Below are 17,585 nucleotides of genomic sequence, written 5' to 3'. Positions count from 1 at the left end.
CGCGCCGCCGGGTACCGACCCCCCCCAGCCCCCGTACTGTTCCCCTCCGGGACCCCCCCCGGCTCAGTACTGCTCCCGTCCCCCCCCGTACCTCTCAGCGCCTCCCCGCCGCGCTGCGCCTCCTGGCTGCCGGCCGGGCTGAGGTCGGCGTCGTACCAGCCGCTGAAGCGGTTCTCCAGGTTCCAGGCGCTCTCGCCGTGCCGCAGCAGCACGAGCCGGTAGGCGGCCATGGCGCAACTGCAGCGCTCGAGCCGGACTGCACCAAAGCCGCGCGGGCCCGCCCACACGCACTGCGCATGCGCATGCGCACGCGACAGAGTCAGGCTGGCTCCTCCCCTGCCTCCCTCCGTCGGCCCGCCAGAGAGCTCGTCCCGCGAGCCTTTCACGCATGCGCCTGTGGTTCCAGGGCGACTCTTGCGCGGGCTGCGCTCGTGCGTCCTCGAGCCTTTCCCGCGAGCAGGACCAGACGCATGCGCACCCACAGCATTTCCCCAGAGCAACCCCGCCAATTGGAGCATGCGCAATGTGGACAAGACGCTGTGGCGCATGCGTCCTGGAGGGCCGCCGGGGGAGCACGAAGCGCACGGAGCGCACGTGAAGGGCAACGTGACCTTCAGCTACCGTGACGTCACTACAGCCGTGACGCTCTTACCGTAAAGTGTGGATCAGAGGCGCCGCCTAAATCTCCCTGGGGCCCAATCCCCACGCGCCCGCAGGAGCAGCCAAGCGCCCCCTTTCGAATTTGAGCCATCTGATTGGCTGTCCGCTGCACTGCCGCCTCCTGGGGCAGAACAACCAATCAGAGCTCTCGCCCTTCCCTCCCCTCCCCGCAGCCTCCTCACGTGGTGGGGCGGGAGCCAGGAGCCCCCTGGGGCAGGGGGGCAGAGAGGCCGGGAGGAGGCGGGGCTGGGCCCAGGAGGTGCAGTGGGGCGGAACAGAATGGCCAGGCTGGGTCAGACCCATAGTGCCGGTAGCCCCGTGTCCCGCCAGTGCCAGGCGCCCCCGGGGTGAGCTGAGCAGGGCGGTTATCCCGGGACCCAGCCCCAGCCGCTGGCAAACAGGCCGGGGACACCACCCCTGCCCAGCCTGGCCCTGTCCGCCCGGAACTGACCTAGTGCTACAGCCTCCGCCTTCACAACATCCCCTGGCGAGGAGTTCCACAGATGGACTGTACCGCTTTTCTTTGTTTTAAACCTGCTGCCCATTAATGTCACTGGGTGATGCCTGGTTCTTGTGTTATGAGAAGGAGTAAATAACACTTCCCTATTCACTTTCTCCACAACCGTCATGATTTTATAGACCTCAATCATGTCCCCCCTTAGTCGTCTCTTTTCCAAGCTGAAAAGTCCCAGACTTATTAATCTCACCTCATATGGTGAGATGCCCTTTTCTGAACCTTTTCCAATATAATTTTTTTTGAAATGGGGCAACCACATCTGCACACTGTATTCAAGTTGTGGCTGTCCCATGGATTTATCTAGAGGCAACATGATATTTTCTATCTTATCTCTCCCTTTCTTAATGACTCCCAACATTCTGTTCGCTTTTTTGGCTGCCGCTGCACATTGAGTGGATGATTTCAGATAACTATGCACAGTGACTCCAAGATCTCTCTTGAGTGGTAACAGCTAATTTAGATCCCATCATTTTATATGTATAGTTGGAATTATGTTTTCCAATGTGCATTACTTTGCATTTATCAACACTGAATTTCATCTGCCATTTTGTTGCCCAGTCTCCCAGTTTTGTGAGATCCTTTTGTAGCTCTTTGCAGTCTGCCTGGGACTTAACTATCTTGAGTAGTTTTGTATCATCTGCAAATTTTGCCACCTCGCTGGTTACCCCTTTTTCCAGATCATTTATGAACGTTAAATAGGACTGGGCCCAGTACAGACCCCTGGGGGACACCACTATTGTCCTCTCTCCATTCTGAAAACTGACCATTTATTCCTATCCTTTATTTCCTATCTTTTAACAGTTACCAATCCGTGAGAAAACCTTCTCTCTTATCCCATGACAGCTTACTTTGTTTAAGAGCCTTTGGGGAGGGACCTTGTCAAAGGCTTTCTGAAAATCTAAGTACACTATATCCACTGGATCCCCCTTGTCCACATGCTTGTTGACCTCCTCAAAGAATTCTAGTAGATTGGTGAGGCGTGATTTCCCAGGAGTGGCTCAGCAGGAGAGGGGAGGGAGCATGTGCGGAGGGGAAGGAGGGAGACAAGAGTAAAAGGAAATGTCAGGACAACAGGAGGAGGGAACAAGAGGAGACCAAGGTGGCCACAAAGAGCCAGGCCTTAAACCTGCTGCTGCATCAGTCCAGGTTTGACTTACTCATGCTGCTGCACTTTTATTGTATTTGCCTGGCAAGAAGGGGAGCGAGAGGAGGGGAGGGGACTGAGGGCATCCCTGGGGGGGGGGGGGGGGAACTCCTGTCAATCACTGCCCTGGGACAGGGGCAGAGGTCAGTTGGAGGGGGAAGGAGTGATGTGCACCCAAGCTCCACTCACAGACCAAACTCCACCCTTTCAAGGCACTAAAATGTGACACCAATAAAGGCAAATTGCGCAGGTCTCCATGAAATGATGACTCCTCCTCTGTCCTGTGTGTCTGGGTCCGAAATGAAAAGTGAACAATGCTGCCATCAAGTCAACATCCAACGAGCTGAATGGAGCTGTTCAACCTCGCAGAGCTATCATTTCAGGCTGCCAGCAGACTCAGGAAGACGTCACTGCATCAGGTTCATTCACAGAGCCCTATTTTGAAGGTTTTCTTTGCAACCATAAAGGCTAGAGTCTTAAATTACAGCTGGGATGCTGGAACTCCAGAAGCAGCCAGCAGGAGAAGGTCTGACTTGCCAAACGGGAACGGGGCAGCTCCATTTCAGAGGCAAGGGGTGGGGCTAGTGGGTACCTCGCTGTGAGTCAGGGACGGGCTCTGGGTTGCTATGGGAAGGGAGACCCTGGGCACAGGGGCTTGAAAAGCTCCTTGCGGATCCTGCGCAGGCTCCAAGGCTGTTTCCTCCGCTGGTAGTTCCTAAGCTCGGCTCGGAAGTCCTTGTGTCGCATGTGGACATAGCCCTGGGGCTCGCAGAGATCCTAGAGAGAGAGCGAGAGCATGTGACACGTCCCCTGGGGAGGGAAATGGAGTCTAGTGGTTAGAGCAGGGGGCTGGGAGCCAGGACTCCTGGGTTCGCTCCACGACTCTGGGCGGGGAGTGGGGTCTAGTGGTTAGTGCAGGGGCTGGGAGCCAGGACTCCTGGGTTCTCTCCCTGGCTCTGGGAGGGGAGTGGGGTCTGGTGGTTAGAGCAGGGGGCTGGGAGCCAGGACTCCTGGGTTCTGTTCTAGGCTATGCAACCCCCTCCCCTGCAATAGCCCCCTAGGTACCTGGAAGTGCTGGTAAAATTCCTTGTAGCCGCCACGTAGCACATACAGCTCTGGGTACCAGAGCTCCGGGTACCGATTGGCATCACGGTCCATTCTCCTCAGGCTGCGGCACCTGCCCAATGATAGAGGGATTTCACCACTGAGCTCCTCCCCATTGTCACTCTAGGGACCCCCCTGCACCCACAGGGGCCACAGGACGGGGCAGAGTGGGTGAGTCTGATTGGCCGAAGTGAGCTTGTGAGGGCAGGAAGGAAGTGTGGCAGGAGGCAGCTGTGGGAGGCACTGTGGGGTTAATGGAGCCTGGAGCCAGCAAGACTGGCCAGCCCCAGCCACCAGAGCCAGGCATTGGCCTCACCCCAATAGGACATAGAGCCTTGAGGGGCACCTGCAACCACAGGCTGCCACTGCTACCCTGGGAGTGGAGCAGTGAGGTGCCCCGGCTGGGCAGCACTGCTGGGATGGGAGCCAGGCGCACCCTGTTGGTCCACTCCCTCTGGGTCACCTGGCATTGGCCACTGTCGGTAGACAGGATACTGCGGATCCAGGAGATGGAGGGGACGGACCCCGAGAGAGAGTGGGCCCCGAGAAGGGCTGTCGCACTAAAAGGGGCACCCACCACGGACTGCACGGGGCCAAGAGTGGGCACGATCTGTGAGTCCATGACAGATGGACCTTTGGTCTGACCCAGTACGGCCGTTCTTATGTTCTTATGTTGATCTCAGCCGGGTAGGCATTCCAGTGTCCCCAACTCTGCGGCTCCTCCCTGTCACAGAGACCTTGGCAGGGGGATGAGCAGGGAGAGAGTGGGGGGAGCTGGGCGGGCCCCCAAGGCACCTACAATCGGGGGCCTCTCTCAGAGGAGAACTCGCAGTGGAAGATCAGGACACTGCTGCGGGGGCACGGGGTCGTGCCCAAGGGATCCGGCAGGAACCACCTCGCCAGCTGCTCTTCTCGGTACAGATTCAGGGCGCCCTGCGCGAGAGCAAGGAGGTCAGAGGGGTGCAGCGGGTGGGGGGGCAGCACAGGCAGGACCAAGGCTCAGTGCTCCTTCCCGCCTTCAGGGCTGGGGGAGCATCCCATAGATGGGGTCAACTGGGAGCTGGCAAAGTGCCATGGCCCCCGCCCCCTTTTCCCCAGGCAAAACACTGGGCAGCCCAAGATCCTGCATGATGCTTACAGGATTTTAATAATTTCATGATCCCCACAGCCAGCGCCCCACCCTGCTCCCCACAGCGCCCCCTGCTGGGAGAGGCCATGACTGGAGTAGCCGGGAGCTCCCCCCCAGCCAGTCCTGCCCCCCTCTCCGCAGCGCCCCCTGCTGGAACAGGCCGGGGCTGGAGTAGCCGGGAGCTCCCCCCACAGCCAGTCCTGCCCCGCTCTCTATGACACCTGGCGGGAGCTGTCTCTGCACGGCAGGCAGCCTGTTGCGTGCGGGAAGTTGCTGGGGGCAGGACCGGTTGAGCCAGGCTCTTACCTTTATGTGTCCCCCCGCGTATTCATAGGGATAGCGACAGTCCACCACCACGTACTCCTCCACCACCCCAGCCAACTGGCCGCACAGCAGGGAAGCCACCTGGGGGGGTTGAAATGGGGAGGGGGATGAGCTCCCGAGAGGCTGCGTCCTGGCAGCTCTGGGCTCCTCCTCCCCCCACCTGCCAGGGCCCCTCGCGTCAGGCATTGGGCCCAACGTGCTGAGGGTGCAGCGTCCCATGGCCAGGGTGCGAGGGGTGTACTCCATCCTGGCTCTGAAAGAGTTAACTGGAGCAGGAGAGGCCAGTTAACCCCTGGAGCCTGGCCTGTGGGGTACCTCCAGGCAGGGGGTCAGCAGACGGGGGCTGCAGGGAGCGAGGGACGCACTCGGCGGTCCCTTGCAGGGCAAGGCTGGAGAGAGGAGGAGGGTCAGGGAGGAAGCCCTGGGGCAGAGCTGCCCTGGGACCCTCGCCTGAGGAGAGCAGTGTCTGGCAAGAGGCCAGGAGAGACCCCGAGCAGCCCCTGGGGTGGGGAGCCCTGGTGGAAGGGCAGGCTCTGGGCTTGCAGAGCGAGACCCTGGGAGGGGTTCAGTGGAGGAACAGGCGAGGGGGACCGAAGAGGGCAGAGAAGGGTGAACCTAGAGAGGGCTGCTGGCCGGCTGGGTAGGCAGAAGACCAAAGAGGCAACAGCCGGGAGTCTGGTGGAGTGACCCTGGACTGCCTGTCCTAGGGTCCCTGGGCTGGAACCCAGGACAGAGGCCAGGCCTGGGCTCCCCTACCTGCTCTGGGGAAGGCGGCGAGAAGCCTCCAAGAAGGGGCTGTGGCCTGGTGGGAGCCCGGGGGGGTTTGGGCCCCGACGGGGGGCGGCCGACCAGACGGTTGTTGGACGTAGTTCCCCGGAAAGGGGGGACTAAGCATGATCTGTCTGGAGGGCTGAGTCACGAGAAGAGGCAGAACTGCTGGGCTGGGATCAGCCGTCAGCAGGGGCGCGAGATGAGGAGAGCTGCTGTGCCATGCCCAGCCACACGGGGGCGCCCCAGCAGCGAGTCCATGTTTCCACCGGGGCATAAGGTCCCCACACGTAGCTGGTCCGATGCCCCCAATCCTGACCCGCACCCCCCACACGGTGCTCAGTCCCATCTCCACCAACGCACCACAGTCCCTGCTGATCCGGATCCCCTCTGGCTCTGCTGCCCGTCAGGCGTGTGGCTTTGTGCTGCGTCTTTCTGTGGGTGGCAGGGAGGCAGGCAGCAGAGGGCCTGGGCAGGAGCAGGGGTGTGGACACAGAGCAGCTTTAGGGCTAGTGCTGTTTCCCTCACCCTGTGCAGTTCCTGACTGGGGTCAGAGATGGGGGAAGCACCAGGCAGTCAGTCTGTGGGCACGTGGCTGGAATACTGGCTGCCGGGCCAGCTCCTCTGCAAATAATGGCGCCTGGGCCGCTTTAGTTTTAGTCCTTTCCTGTCACTCCCCAGCACACGGGGTGGCAGCGTCAGGCTAGTGAGACACACAGCACGGAACGGGGGACGATTAACAGGCCCACGATGCAGCCGCTAGAAGCAGAGCGAACAGGCAGCTCGGAAGGACGCAGAGCACGGAGAGGGCTGGATTGCCAGCAAACCCTCTGCCCAGGCATGGCAGCCGTAGGGGTCAGAAATGAGTCTGTATGGAGAACTGGCCAGCGGGGATGGAGATGATGCAGCAAAGGGGAAGATTTTGTAGTATCCTACTGGGGGGAAAGGAGGCGAGGCACGGGAGACCCTGTTGCCAGGAACAACGCATGAAACACTGGAATGGCAGATTGAGGCGTTTGGGTCCTGGGGCCCCGGACAGAAGGAGCCGGAGCCGTGCTCTTGCAGCATGGAGCTGAGAGCTCAGGCATGCGCATGGAGCTGTGGAGACGTAACAGGTTCCCTAATCAGTGAGAGGACACGTGATTCCAGCGTACAGGGAAACGGCTCTAGCCCTAGAGAAATGCCTCCAAAGAGCAAGGCCAGCTGAACAGTCCAGTGAAAGGATCAAAACGAGGGCAGAACACAGACATGGGCAGCAGTGCAGGGGGCGTGGAAACAGATTTCAGGTGAGCCAAAGGGAACTGAGGTGCCCTACACCCGAGAGCTGCTCATCTCTGAGGGATTCCAGCCGGCCCCTGCAAAACGGAGCCAGCAGGAAAATGCCTGGGGCAAAGGCGGTGGAAGGAGTCCAGCGATGTGGAGGAACGGGCAGCTGCCTGTGCAGATTCTGCTCCTGCCCATCAGACGCCCGTGGGCCCTGCAGACAGCTAGCACAGCGGTGTGGCGGGGGCATGGGCACTGGAAAGAGCGATGAAAATCACAGCCCCTCGTGCGCAGCCCTGCCGAGCCACTGGCGCTGCAGGGGGGACTCAGGAGGAGGGCTAGGGGCAGCACTGGTGCCAAGCCCTGCCGGGCACAGGAAGGGGATGTGCTCAGTGTGACGAAGTGGGACTGTTCTTAATGTTTTCCCTGAATACTGTGTGGGTGCCTCAGTTTCCCCTATGCATTTCTTAGGTATCTAGGTGGGAGGGATCAGGATGTGTGATTGTTGCAGAGCCCAAGAGGGCCCCTGTGATACTGTCTGCACAGAGAATGGCCGACACTCTGTCTCCTGGCAACTAATGGCCTGGGCCCTTCCTCTACAAAGGTGCCAACTGAAGGTGTTGGAGAACAAAGAGATCAGGTGACCTCCTGGCCCAGGAAAGAGACAAAGGCAGAGGAGGGGCTGCAGAGTTTCAGTTTGGAGCTGGCTGGGAAAATGAAGGGGAGCCCAGATGGGGCTCTGGCCTCCCTGCCCCCCCCCCCCAAGAGGGACCTAACTGAGGGGGTCCTGTTGTCTGTGCCTGCAAGACCTGTCTTGGACTGTCTTCCTGTCGTCTAAATAAACCTTCTGTTCTACTGGCTGGCTGAGAGTCCTGGTGAATCGCAGGAACCCGGGGGTGCAGGGCCCTGACTCCCGCACACTCTGTGACAGGGCGCCTGGTTCCAGCAGTTCCCTTTGATCACCAGCTGCACGTGCAGACTGAGCACACGCTGCGGCTGGGTGCTCCCATGCGCCTGCAACGCGTGTTATCGAGGCAGCAGTGCTAGGTGAGGGCAAGGAACGGCGCTGCTGGCGGCCGGTCTGCAGAGCAGGCAGAGCTCACACAGATGCTGTGTGGGGCAGTCTCTCCCCGGGGGGCTCCCGGCCGTCCAGCCAGGCTGGGGGCAGTGAAACGATGCAGGCTCCAGGGCTGGCCAGGCTGCAAGGCGCAGGCTCCCCCGACTGCCAGGGGAGGGACGCGCTGGGTGCAGAAGACGGGGGTTGTTTCAAGGGGACTGGGCAGTAATCCCAGCGATTTAGGAGCTGACACTGTAAGACCTGGGGCCTGCCAGAGACAAGCCGGGGAGCGGACCTGCTGGCCAGGCATGAATGAGATCAGGACATGGAACTGTGTGAGCTGCGCAGACCAGATGATCATAATGGTCCCTTCTGACCTTAAAGTCTATGAGTCTATGAGTCTAATACAGCGAGACTGCAGCCGCAGGAGATCCTAACCCCAGCCTGGGGAAAGGTGGGACCAGACCTGCCCTCTGCTAATGCCAGGAACTACGCGGCTGTTGCGGATTGTGGGGGAGTTAGGGCCCTGCACCCCTCTTCCCGAGATTCACTGCGACTCTCAACCAGCCAGTAAAGCAGAAGGTTTATTTAAGGACAGGAACACAGTCTCAAGCAGAGCGTGTAGGTACGACCAGACCCCCTCAATTAGGTCCCTCTGGGAGGTTCAGGGAGCTTAGACCCCAGCTTGGGGTTCCCTGCGTTGCACCACCCAGCCCAAACCGAAACTAAACTCCCAGCCCCTCCCGCTGCTCCTCTCCTTTGTTCAGTCTCCCGGGCAGAAGGTGTTAATTCTCCCCACCCCCGTTCCTGGCTCAGGTTACAGCTCAGGTAGCTTCCTTCAAGGGAAGTCCCACATCCCCACTGCAATCCCCCTGCAACATTCCCAGGTCAAATCTGCCCTGCTCCCAGCTCCGTCACATCTCTCTCCCCCCTTCGAGACTGAATTGAGCGGGGTCACTCTGACCAGTGACCTGGGGAAGTTCAGGGCTCCCTCTCCGGGACAACGCGTCCGCTATTAGGTTGTCACGTCCCTTCACATGGACCACGTCCATGTCATAATCCTGCAGGAGCAGGCTCCATCTCAGGAGCTTGGCGTTGGCTCCTTTCATCTGGTGCAGCCAGGTCAGGGGAGAGTGGTCGGTGTGCACGGTGAAGTGACGCCCAAAGAGATATGGCTCTAGTTTCTTGAGGGCCCACACCATAGCCAGGCATTCCTTCTCGATGGCCGCGTAGTTCTGCTCCCGGGGTAGCAACTTCTTGCTCAGGTACACGATGGGGTGTCTCTCCCCCTTTTCATCCTCCTGCATTAACACCGCCCCCAGTCCTGTGTCTGAGGCGTCGGTGAACACCATAAAGGGCTTGTCAAAGTCTGGGTTTGCCAGAACTGGGCCACTGACCAGAGCCTCCTTCAGCGCCCGGAGAGCCTCCTGGCACTCCTCGGTCCAGACCACTTTGTCTGGCTTCCCCTTCTTGCACAGCTCAGTGATGGGGGCGGCTATGGCGCTAAAGTGGGGCACGAACCTCCGATAGTACCCTGCCATCCCAATAAAGGCTTGGACCTGCTTTTTGGTTTGAGGAGCGGGCCAGTCTCTGATCACCTCCACTTTGGCTGGTTCCGGCTTTAGGCAGCCGCTTCCCACCCGGTGGCCTAGGTAGGATACCTCAGCCATCCCCACCTTGCACTTCTCCGGTTTTACGGTCAGCCCAGCCTTCTGGAGTCGGTCCAGCACTTGTCTAACCTGGGATATGTGGTCCTCCCAGGTCTGGCTAAAGACACAGATGTCATCGATATACGCCACGGCAAAACTCTCCATCCCCCTCAGTAGCTGATCCACCAGGCGCTGGAAGGTGGCCGGCGCTCCCTTGAGGCCGAAGGGCAGGGTCAGGAACTCATAGAGCCCCAGAGGGGTGACAAAGGCCGATTTCAGCCTGGCATCTGCATCCAGCGGCACTTGCCAATAGCCCTTTGTAAGATCCATGGTGGTAAGGTACCGAGCACCTCCCAGCTTGTCTAGGAGCTCGTCCGGTCTGGGCATGGGGTAGGCATCGGCTACAGTGATGGCATTGAGCTTCCGATAGTCCACACAGAACCGGATGGACCCGTCCTTTTTGGGGACCAGCACCACCGGCGAGGCCCAAGGGCTGGAAGACGGCTGGATCACCCCCAAAGCCAGCATGTCATTGACCTCTCTTTCCAGGTCCTGAGCAGTTTTCCCTGTGGCTCGGAAGGGGGAGCATTTTATAGGCGGGTGTGATCCTGTCTGCACCCGGTGGACAGTCAGATTAGTGCGTCCAGGCTGGTTGGAAAACAGCTGTTGGTACAGATGCAGCACCCCTCCGATCTCAGCTCGCTGGGCAGGGGTTAGCCGATCAGAGAGGGGAATTGCTTCCAGGGGGAAGCCAACTCTTGTCCCAGGGAATAGATCTACTAAAGGGTCATCTCCCTGCCCCTCCCACTGTCCACACACGGCCAACACCATATTCCCCCTGTCATAATATGGCTTCATCATATTCACATGGTACACCCGGTGGTGGTGTGCCCGGTTCGACAGCTCCACCACATAGTTTACCTCGTTTAGTTGCTTCACAACCTTGAAGGGCCCTTCCCAGGCGGCCTGGAGTTTGTTTTTCCTCACGGGGATGAGGACCATCACCTGATCCCCAGTGGCGAAGGCGCGGGCCCGTGCTGTGCGGTCATACCAGACCTTCTGCTTCCTCTGGGCTCTGGCCAGATTCTCCCTGGCCAGGCCCATGAGCTCGGCAAGTCGTTCCCGGAAGGTCAGGACATACTCCACCACCGACTCTCCGTCAGGAGTGGCCTTCCCCTCCCATTCGTCTCTCATCAGGTCCAGGGGCCCCCTTACCCGCCTTCCATATAGCAGTTCAAAAGGCGAAAACCCGGTAGACTCCTGGGGTACCTCCCTGTACGCAAACAGCAGGTGAGGTAANGAACTCCCCGCCCCAGCTCACCTCTGCTCCGCCTCCTCCCCGAGCACGCCGGCGCTGCTCCACTTCTCCCACCTCCCAGGCTTGTGGTGCCAATCAGCTGTTTGGCGCTGCAAGCCTGGGAGGGAGAGAAGCAGAGCGGGGCGGCGTGCTCAGGGGAGGAGGCGGAGCAGAGGTGAGCTGGGGCGGGGAGTTCTCCTGCGTGCCGCCCCCCCCCACTTGCTGCAGGCGGCCCTCCCCACACACCCCTGCCCAGCTCCCTCCGCCTAAATGCCGCCGACGAAGAAAATGCCGCCCCCCAAATGCTAGTGCCCTAGGCGACTGCCTAGGTCACCTAATAGGTTGCACCAGCCCTGCGTCCGGACTGCAGCTCACTGCAGCAGAATCCAAAGCACAAGACGTCTTCCCCAGGTACCCACCCAGCAATGGGAAGGAGCCCTGGCAGTGCCCGCAGCCCGGGGAGCGATGGCGAAGGCCGAGCAGACAGGGAGGGCAATGGTGGATCACAGCAGTGTCACTCCCAGGGACCCCAGTAAAGCGAAGGAATCAGAGAGCTGGACTTGCTTCCCAGACGGGCCGGCTGCTGTAGCCCAGTGGAGGGACAGTGCGCAGGAGGGAAGCAGTTCAGACAACGCAGGCAGGCAGCGCAGCCGCTGTGACAGAGGAGCCAAGGAGCCGAGTCCCCTACGTACAGGGGAGCAGAGTGGGGTCCAGTCGTCAGTAGCCACACACAGCAGAGGCAAAGGGCAATGCTACAAGCTGCTCCGGGACGCTGGGCACGTGCGTAGCTGCAGACGGAGGACAGTGGTGCAGAGCAAACCGAGACAGCAGCGGAGCAGAGCTGGACAGCTGGCACACCAAGACAGCCATCGGTCTGTGTGCACATGGCTAGAATGTCAGCTGTGGCTGCTGCATCGCGCTGCGGTTCTTAATAAGAGTTGTTTTACAAGCATGGGATCCATGCGCGCTGTTACGCAGCAGTGGGCGCATTTCACACTTACTGTGGCGGGGCTGACGTAACGCAGATCCCGGTGCTGGCCATCCTCCAGCGGCAGAGAGCAGGGCTGGGGGCACCAACAGAGACAGGCATTGGCACAAAAACAGAGCTGAAGGGATATCCCTGCTCTCCCTAGGGAGGGACATATGTATCCCCTGCCTGCCACCACACACACGCCCTGTGCTCCCTGGAGTGGGATGCCCCCCCTCCCCCACATGCTCTGCCCTCCTTGGAGCAGGATGTCCCCTTCCCCCACACGCCCACACGTCCTACCTTCCCTGGAGCCGAGAGGTGAGGCGTTCACCTGAGGCTGGGTCTACACTACCCGCCTGAATCGGCGGGTAGAAATCGATCTCTCGGGGATCGAATTATCGCGTCTCGTCGGGACGTGACAATCGATCCCCGAATCGACGCTCTTACTCCACCAGCGGAGGGGGGAGTAAGTGCCGTCGACGGGGAGCCGCGGAGGTCGATTTTGCCGCCGTCCTCACAGCGGGGTAAGTCGGCTCCGATAGGTCGAATTCAGCTACGCTATTCGCATAGCTGAATTTGCGTATCTTAAATCGACTCCCCCCCCCCGTAGTGAAGACCTGCCCTTAGTCACAGACTGGCCCCTGGGGCAGGCATGTTCACCGTATGGCACTGGAGGGGCAGCTGGCACCCTCCTGGGGCGGGGAGTACGGGCGGGGACCTGGGCTCTGGGCAGGGGAGCGAGGATTTCGGTCACTGCCCAGGGTGATGGGCCCTTGCGGAGCGATTGGGCTGGGGGGCGGCGAGCTCACGGGACAGGTACGATCCACTCACCCTGGAAAAATCCCCAGTCAGGATCTCGCCGTCCGTCCCAGGGGCTGGAGCAGAAGAGAGGCCAGAGCTGCCCTGGGAGAGGGGACGAGGGGAAGCCGGAGTGTCAGAGCCACAGGGACGGGGGAGAGAGGCAAAACCAGCACCGGCAGCGTCACACCACCTGGCTTCCCTCTGGCCATGCCTCCCCCTGCCCCTGGCCAGCCTGGCGCGGGACTTGCCCTGAGCCCACGCGCAAGCAGGGCACAGTGACCGGCTCCGTCTCTCGGCGCCTGAGCCCTGCCTGACCCAGGTGGGGCCCTGTCTGCAAGCGCTGGACGTCCCTGCTCCCCGGGCAGGCTGCAGCTCCAGCCCCTGGTAAGGCTCCCACAGGGGGCACGGGTGGGTGCTCATGTTTGGGCGCAGCCTCGGCTGCCTTGGCGGCGCTCAGACCTCCGAGGTTTGACCTTTACGAATCCCCAGCCCAGCGCTGTGCCTGGAAGAGTCAAACCCCGGGGAAATCGACCAGCTGCTGTTGGGGGCAGCAAACCCCACAGGCTGTGAGGGGCCCAGGGGAGGGCAGATGGTTTGGGGGCGATTCGGGACTGTGGGGCGTGGGAGTCACCCTGTGAACAGTAACTGGTGTGCTGGTGCCGGGCTGTGAGCCCCCGCGGCGTGGCAGTGCAGGCACCCAGAGCTGCAGGGCAGGGGGTGACTCCAAACGCCCCAGCCTCCCAGCTCAGTCTGTCCCCAGCACACGGCCGTGCTCCCCAAATATCCCCATGGGCGGATCAGACAGCACTGCCCCCACTCCCCTTGGCACTTCCTTCCCCTGGTCTCTGGCGGGCTCCTCGCAGGCGCTTGCTCTGGGGGGAGCGCAGAAGGGAGGGAGCCATGACAAGGCTGCCCAGGACAGGGGGTGAGTGGGGAAGGAAAACGTGCTGGTGTCAGAGCAGGAGGCAGGTGGAGCAGGGCAGGGTGGGGCCGGGCATGGAGCGGGGCAGGGCGGGGCCGGGCGGGGGCAGGGCAGGGCACAGAGCGGGGGCAGGATGAGGCCAGGCACGGAGCGAGTGCAGGGCGGGGCCGGGCAGAGCGGGTGTAGGGCGGGGCCGGGCAGAGCGGGTGCAGGGCAGGGCTGGGCACGGAGCGGGTGTAGGGCGGGGCCGGGCACGGAGCGAGTGCAGGACGGGGCCGGGCAGAGCGGGTGCAGGGCAGGGCTGGGCACGGAGCGGGTGCAAAGCATGACAGGGCAGAGCGGGTGCAGGGCGGGACCGGGCGGATGCAGGGCAGGGCAGGGTACAGAGCGGGGGCAGGGCAGGGCTGGACATGGAGCGGGTGCAGGGCGGGGCCGGGCAGAGCGGGTGCAGAGCAGGACAGGGCACGGAGCGGGTGCAGGATGAGGCTGGGCACAGAGCCGGTGCAGGGCGGGGCCGGACACGGAGCGGGGGCAGGGCCAGGCAGAGCGGGTGCAGAGCTGGGCGGGGCACAGAGACGGTGCAGGGCGGGGCCGGACACGGAGCGGGGGCAGGGCCAGGCAGAGCGGGTGCAGAGCTGGGCCGAGCATTGAGCGGGTGCAGGGCGGGGTGCGTGTGGCGGGGTACCAGGCAGGGAGCAGTCATGGGGCAGAGGGGCCAGGCCTGCAGAGACAGCCCCGTCCATCCTGCCCCTGTTCTTAGCCCGATGCCGCAGCCCTGTGGCTTTGTGCATGCCGCTGTCTCGCTGTAACTCGAGTGCGCTGGGACCGGTGCCAGGCAGGGCTCTATAAATCCATGCCAGCGATGCCAGCCTCACCCGTGCTTCAGTACTGCCCATCACGCCGCCCCCACCTCACCCCCCGAGTCCTTAGTGAGCCCTGGCCTAGAAGAGCCAGCTGGGGGGCAGAGGGAAAGGCTGGTTCCTTCCCCACCAGGCACGCTCTGAAGGGGCCCGGTACCCGCCCCTCGGGGCTGGGAACGAGCAGGCACCGGCCGGCCCACAGGGGCACGTCTGGGGACGTGGAAGGGCCCGACCCAGTGGGGTGCAGAGTGTGCCCGGCAGTGCCAGGGCAGGGTACCGGGGCTGCAGAATGGCCGTGTTCGTGCCCTCGAGCCCAGGGGTGGGGGATAGGACAGCAACCCACAGGCCCTGACCATGCCCTGCACGGTCCCTTCCCAGCCCCTCGGACACAGCCCGGGTACTCACGGAGCGGGGCAGGCTGCAACGCGAGGGCATCTGACTGCAGCTGAGAAGAGAAACCAGAGCCAGGGGGTCAGAGCGGCCCCAGTGGGCAGCAGCCTCCCGGCCAGACACACAGGCAGTGTGTGTGGGGGGCTATGGGGTGCACTGCGTGTGCCAATGGAGCTAGGGGGAGCACTGCATGTGCCGGGGGGGTTCGGGGGGGGGGGGGGGGGGCTATGGGGTGCACTGTGGGGGGGCTAGCACCCCAGTACATACAGTAAAATCGCTCGGGGGGGCAGGCTGGTGCAGAGGATCTGTGGGCGTGGGGGGCGCATGAACGGGTGTGGCAGCAGAGACTGGTCGGTGCGGCAGGCTGGCAGCAGAGCTCCCCGTGGGGCAGGGAAGAGCCAGGCTGGCGCGGGCTGACCTGCATGGGGGGAGCAGTGGCACCGCGAGGCAGCGGAGCAGCCCCCCAGGGCTGGCAGAGGCCGGGTAGCCCCTGAGCAGCGGGTGCTGGGAGTGCGAGCGGCCTGGCACGTACTGCAGGGGGACCCATGGGCTGCAGGGACTGGGGCCCCCGTGTGGACACCCCCCCCCCCGGCCACTGCTCCAACGGGGTCTCAGCCCCAGGCGCTGGCTTGCTGCAGGTGACCCATAATAACCCTCCCCTGGGACAGACACAGCGGGGCCTCTGCTCTGCCCCCCAGCCTGCCTGGGACGCCCCCAGACAGTGACGCTGCCTGTTCCCCGCTCCCACCCCTCCAGGTACCTGCCCTCGCTGCTGCTGCTGCTGCAGGCCTGGGGGCTGAGCGAGGGCTCCAGCGCGCCACCTGGGACAGAGAGAGCAGGTCAGTGGGGCGCTGGCCGGGGGGCGGGGGCTGTGCAGAGGGGCTGGTGCTGACCTGTGGGCGTGGGCGTTCCCGCGGGAGCCAACAGCTGGGAGCCAGAGGGGCTCGGAGTCAGGGCGTCTGGGGACAGCCTCAGCCTTCTCCTTGGGGTGATGCTGCGGGAGAGAGCAGCCCGTGACCACCCTGACGCCCGCCATCCTCCTCCTCATCTGCCGTCACCCTGCCACCTGCTGTCACCCTCCTCGTCCGCCGTCACCCTGCCACCCGCCGTCACCCTCCTCGTCCGCCGTCACCCTGCCACCCGCTGTCACCCTGCCACCCGCCATCACCCTGCCATCCGCTGTCACCCTGCCACCCGCTGTCACCCTCCTCGCCTGCTGTCACCCGCCATCCTCCTCCTCGCCCGCCGTCACCCTCCTCACCTTCTGTCACCCGCCATCCTCCTCCTCGCCCGCCGTTACTCTCTCACCCACTGTCACCCTCCTCACCCGCCATCACCCTGACACCCACTGTCACCGTCACCAGCTGTCACCCTCCTCGCCTGCTGTCATCCTCCTCCTCGCCCGCCGTCACCCTCCTTGCCTGCCGTCACCCTCCTCACCTTCTGTCACCCGCCATCTTCCTCCTCGCCCGCCGTTACTCTCTCACCCACTGTCACCCTTCCACCCGCCATCACCCTGACACCCGCTATTACCTTCTTCACTCACCATCACCCTTCTCATCCTGCTACCAGGCTGGGCCCATCCCACGCACATGGGGGCAGGGTTCCTGTCACACACACCCCCATCCGTAGATCTCCCCCAGCACCCGCCCTGCCGGAGCTCCCCACGGGGTGAATGGGTGGACTGGCCCAGTCTCTACCGGAGCTCACCGAGGCCGTTCCTAACCTGGCCAAAAGGGGTCACTGCAGAGTAATGTTTAGCCAAATACCCTGGGGCCCATCCCCAACCCACCCCATCGCACCTCCATCCCCTGCCCACCCGTCTCCTTCCCAGGCCAGGAATGGGGGGCAGGTACCTCTCCACACAGCTGAGATGTCCCATGTTCGTGCACAAGTCGCCGACGGATGACGGACCCAGCTCAGGGGTGAAGATGAGCCCGGCAGGCGGGCGGATGGCCCGGTTCCCTGGGTGGGGGCTGGCACCCTCGGGGCTGGCCATCACGGACGGGCCTTGCCGTGGGGTCTGCTGCCAGGGCCGGGAACCACCCCGCTGCCCAGGAGCTCGTCCCCAGGGAGCTAAAGACGCCCACAAGCAGCTGGTCCCCTGCCCTGGCCGGCCGGGGGCTGCTGTCCTGCCTAGAGCTCCGATGGCCTGGGGCCGCTCTGCCCCCTCTGTGTGCCTCTGCCCGTCCCCACCTCGCTCCTCCCTCAGTTCAGCTCCTGTCGCCAGCCCTGCGTTTAAATGTCCCGCTGCCAATGGGGAGAGACCAAACCCTCCCTGGTCACCGTTGCTACAGCAAGCTCTCTCCCCTGGGGACAACACTTCAGTTGCAAGGGCTGGGGGGCAACCTGCCTCCTGCTGCCCAAGTTCTGCCAGCTGCCCCGGGCTGCCCCCCACGTGGGAGAGCTCCAGAGACAAGGCATCTCTGCCCGCCCCCCCATCCCACAGCTGCCCCTTCCCCCTCTGCCTCCCTGGCTGCGACTGGCCGTTGCTCTATTGTCCTGGCAGCACAAAGCCTTTCTCTGTCGGACGCCCCGCGCTCCAGGCCCGGCAGAATCCCCCGCGCCAGGCAGCCAGCCGCCCTCCCCTGCCCCCGGGGGCACAGCCGACACGGCTCAGACAGCTCGTGTTCCCCACGTCTGGCTCGGCCGCAGACTTGTCCCCTGAGCTCAGGCCTTGCCGTCCCCACGGCACAGCTCCCCCGTGCACCTGGCAGGGCACAATGCCCG

General features: G+C 62.8%; 2 protein-coding genes across 2 annotated transcripts in view; both read right to left on the bottom strand.

Annotated features, from left to right (window-relative positions):
- The window catches only part of PGAM1 (phosphoglycerate mutase 1), a 6,936-nt gene extending 6,674 nt beyond the window's left edge, over positions 1–262 (bottom strand). Inside the window, exon 1 of the mRNA XM_034776292.1 lies at positions 92–262. Within this exon, the coding sequence (XP_034632183.1) occupies positions 92–230 (139 nt within the window). The 5' untranslated portion in view covers positions 231–262. The remainder of the gene's footprint in view (positions 1–91) is intronic.
- A 2,168-nt stretch (positions 263–2,430) lies between these two features.
- LOC117880597 (M-phase inducer phosphatase 3-like) lies at positions 2,431–10,617 on the bottom strand. The gene is made up of 5 exons (XM_034776880.1): positions 10,483–10,617; positions 4,861–4,959; positions 4,225–4,358; positions 3,387–3,498; positions 2,431–3,098 (listed from the first exon to the last, which is right to left on the bottom strand). The coding sequence occupies exons 1-5, from the start codon at positions 10,615–10,617 to the stop codon at positions 2,946–2,948; spliced, it is 633 nt and encodes a 210-aa protein (XP_034632771.1). The 3' UTR covers positions 2,431–2,945.
- Positions 10,618–17,585: the final 6,968 nt, after the last annotated feature.

The sequence above is a fragment of the Trachemys scripta genome, chromosome 7 (genome assembly GCF_013100865.1).
Source record: "Trachemys scripta elegans isolate TJP31775 chromosome 7, CAS_Tse_1.0, whole genome shotgun sequence".
NCBI classification, from domain to species: domain Eukaryota; kingdom Metazoa; phylum Chordata; order Testudines; family Emydidae; genus Trachemys; species Trachemys scripta.
This window is presented reverse-complemented; position numbering and strand designations above follow the sequence as displayed.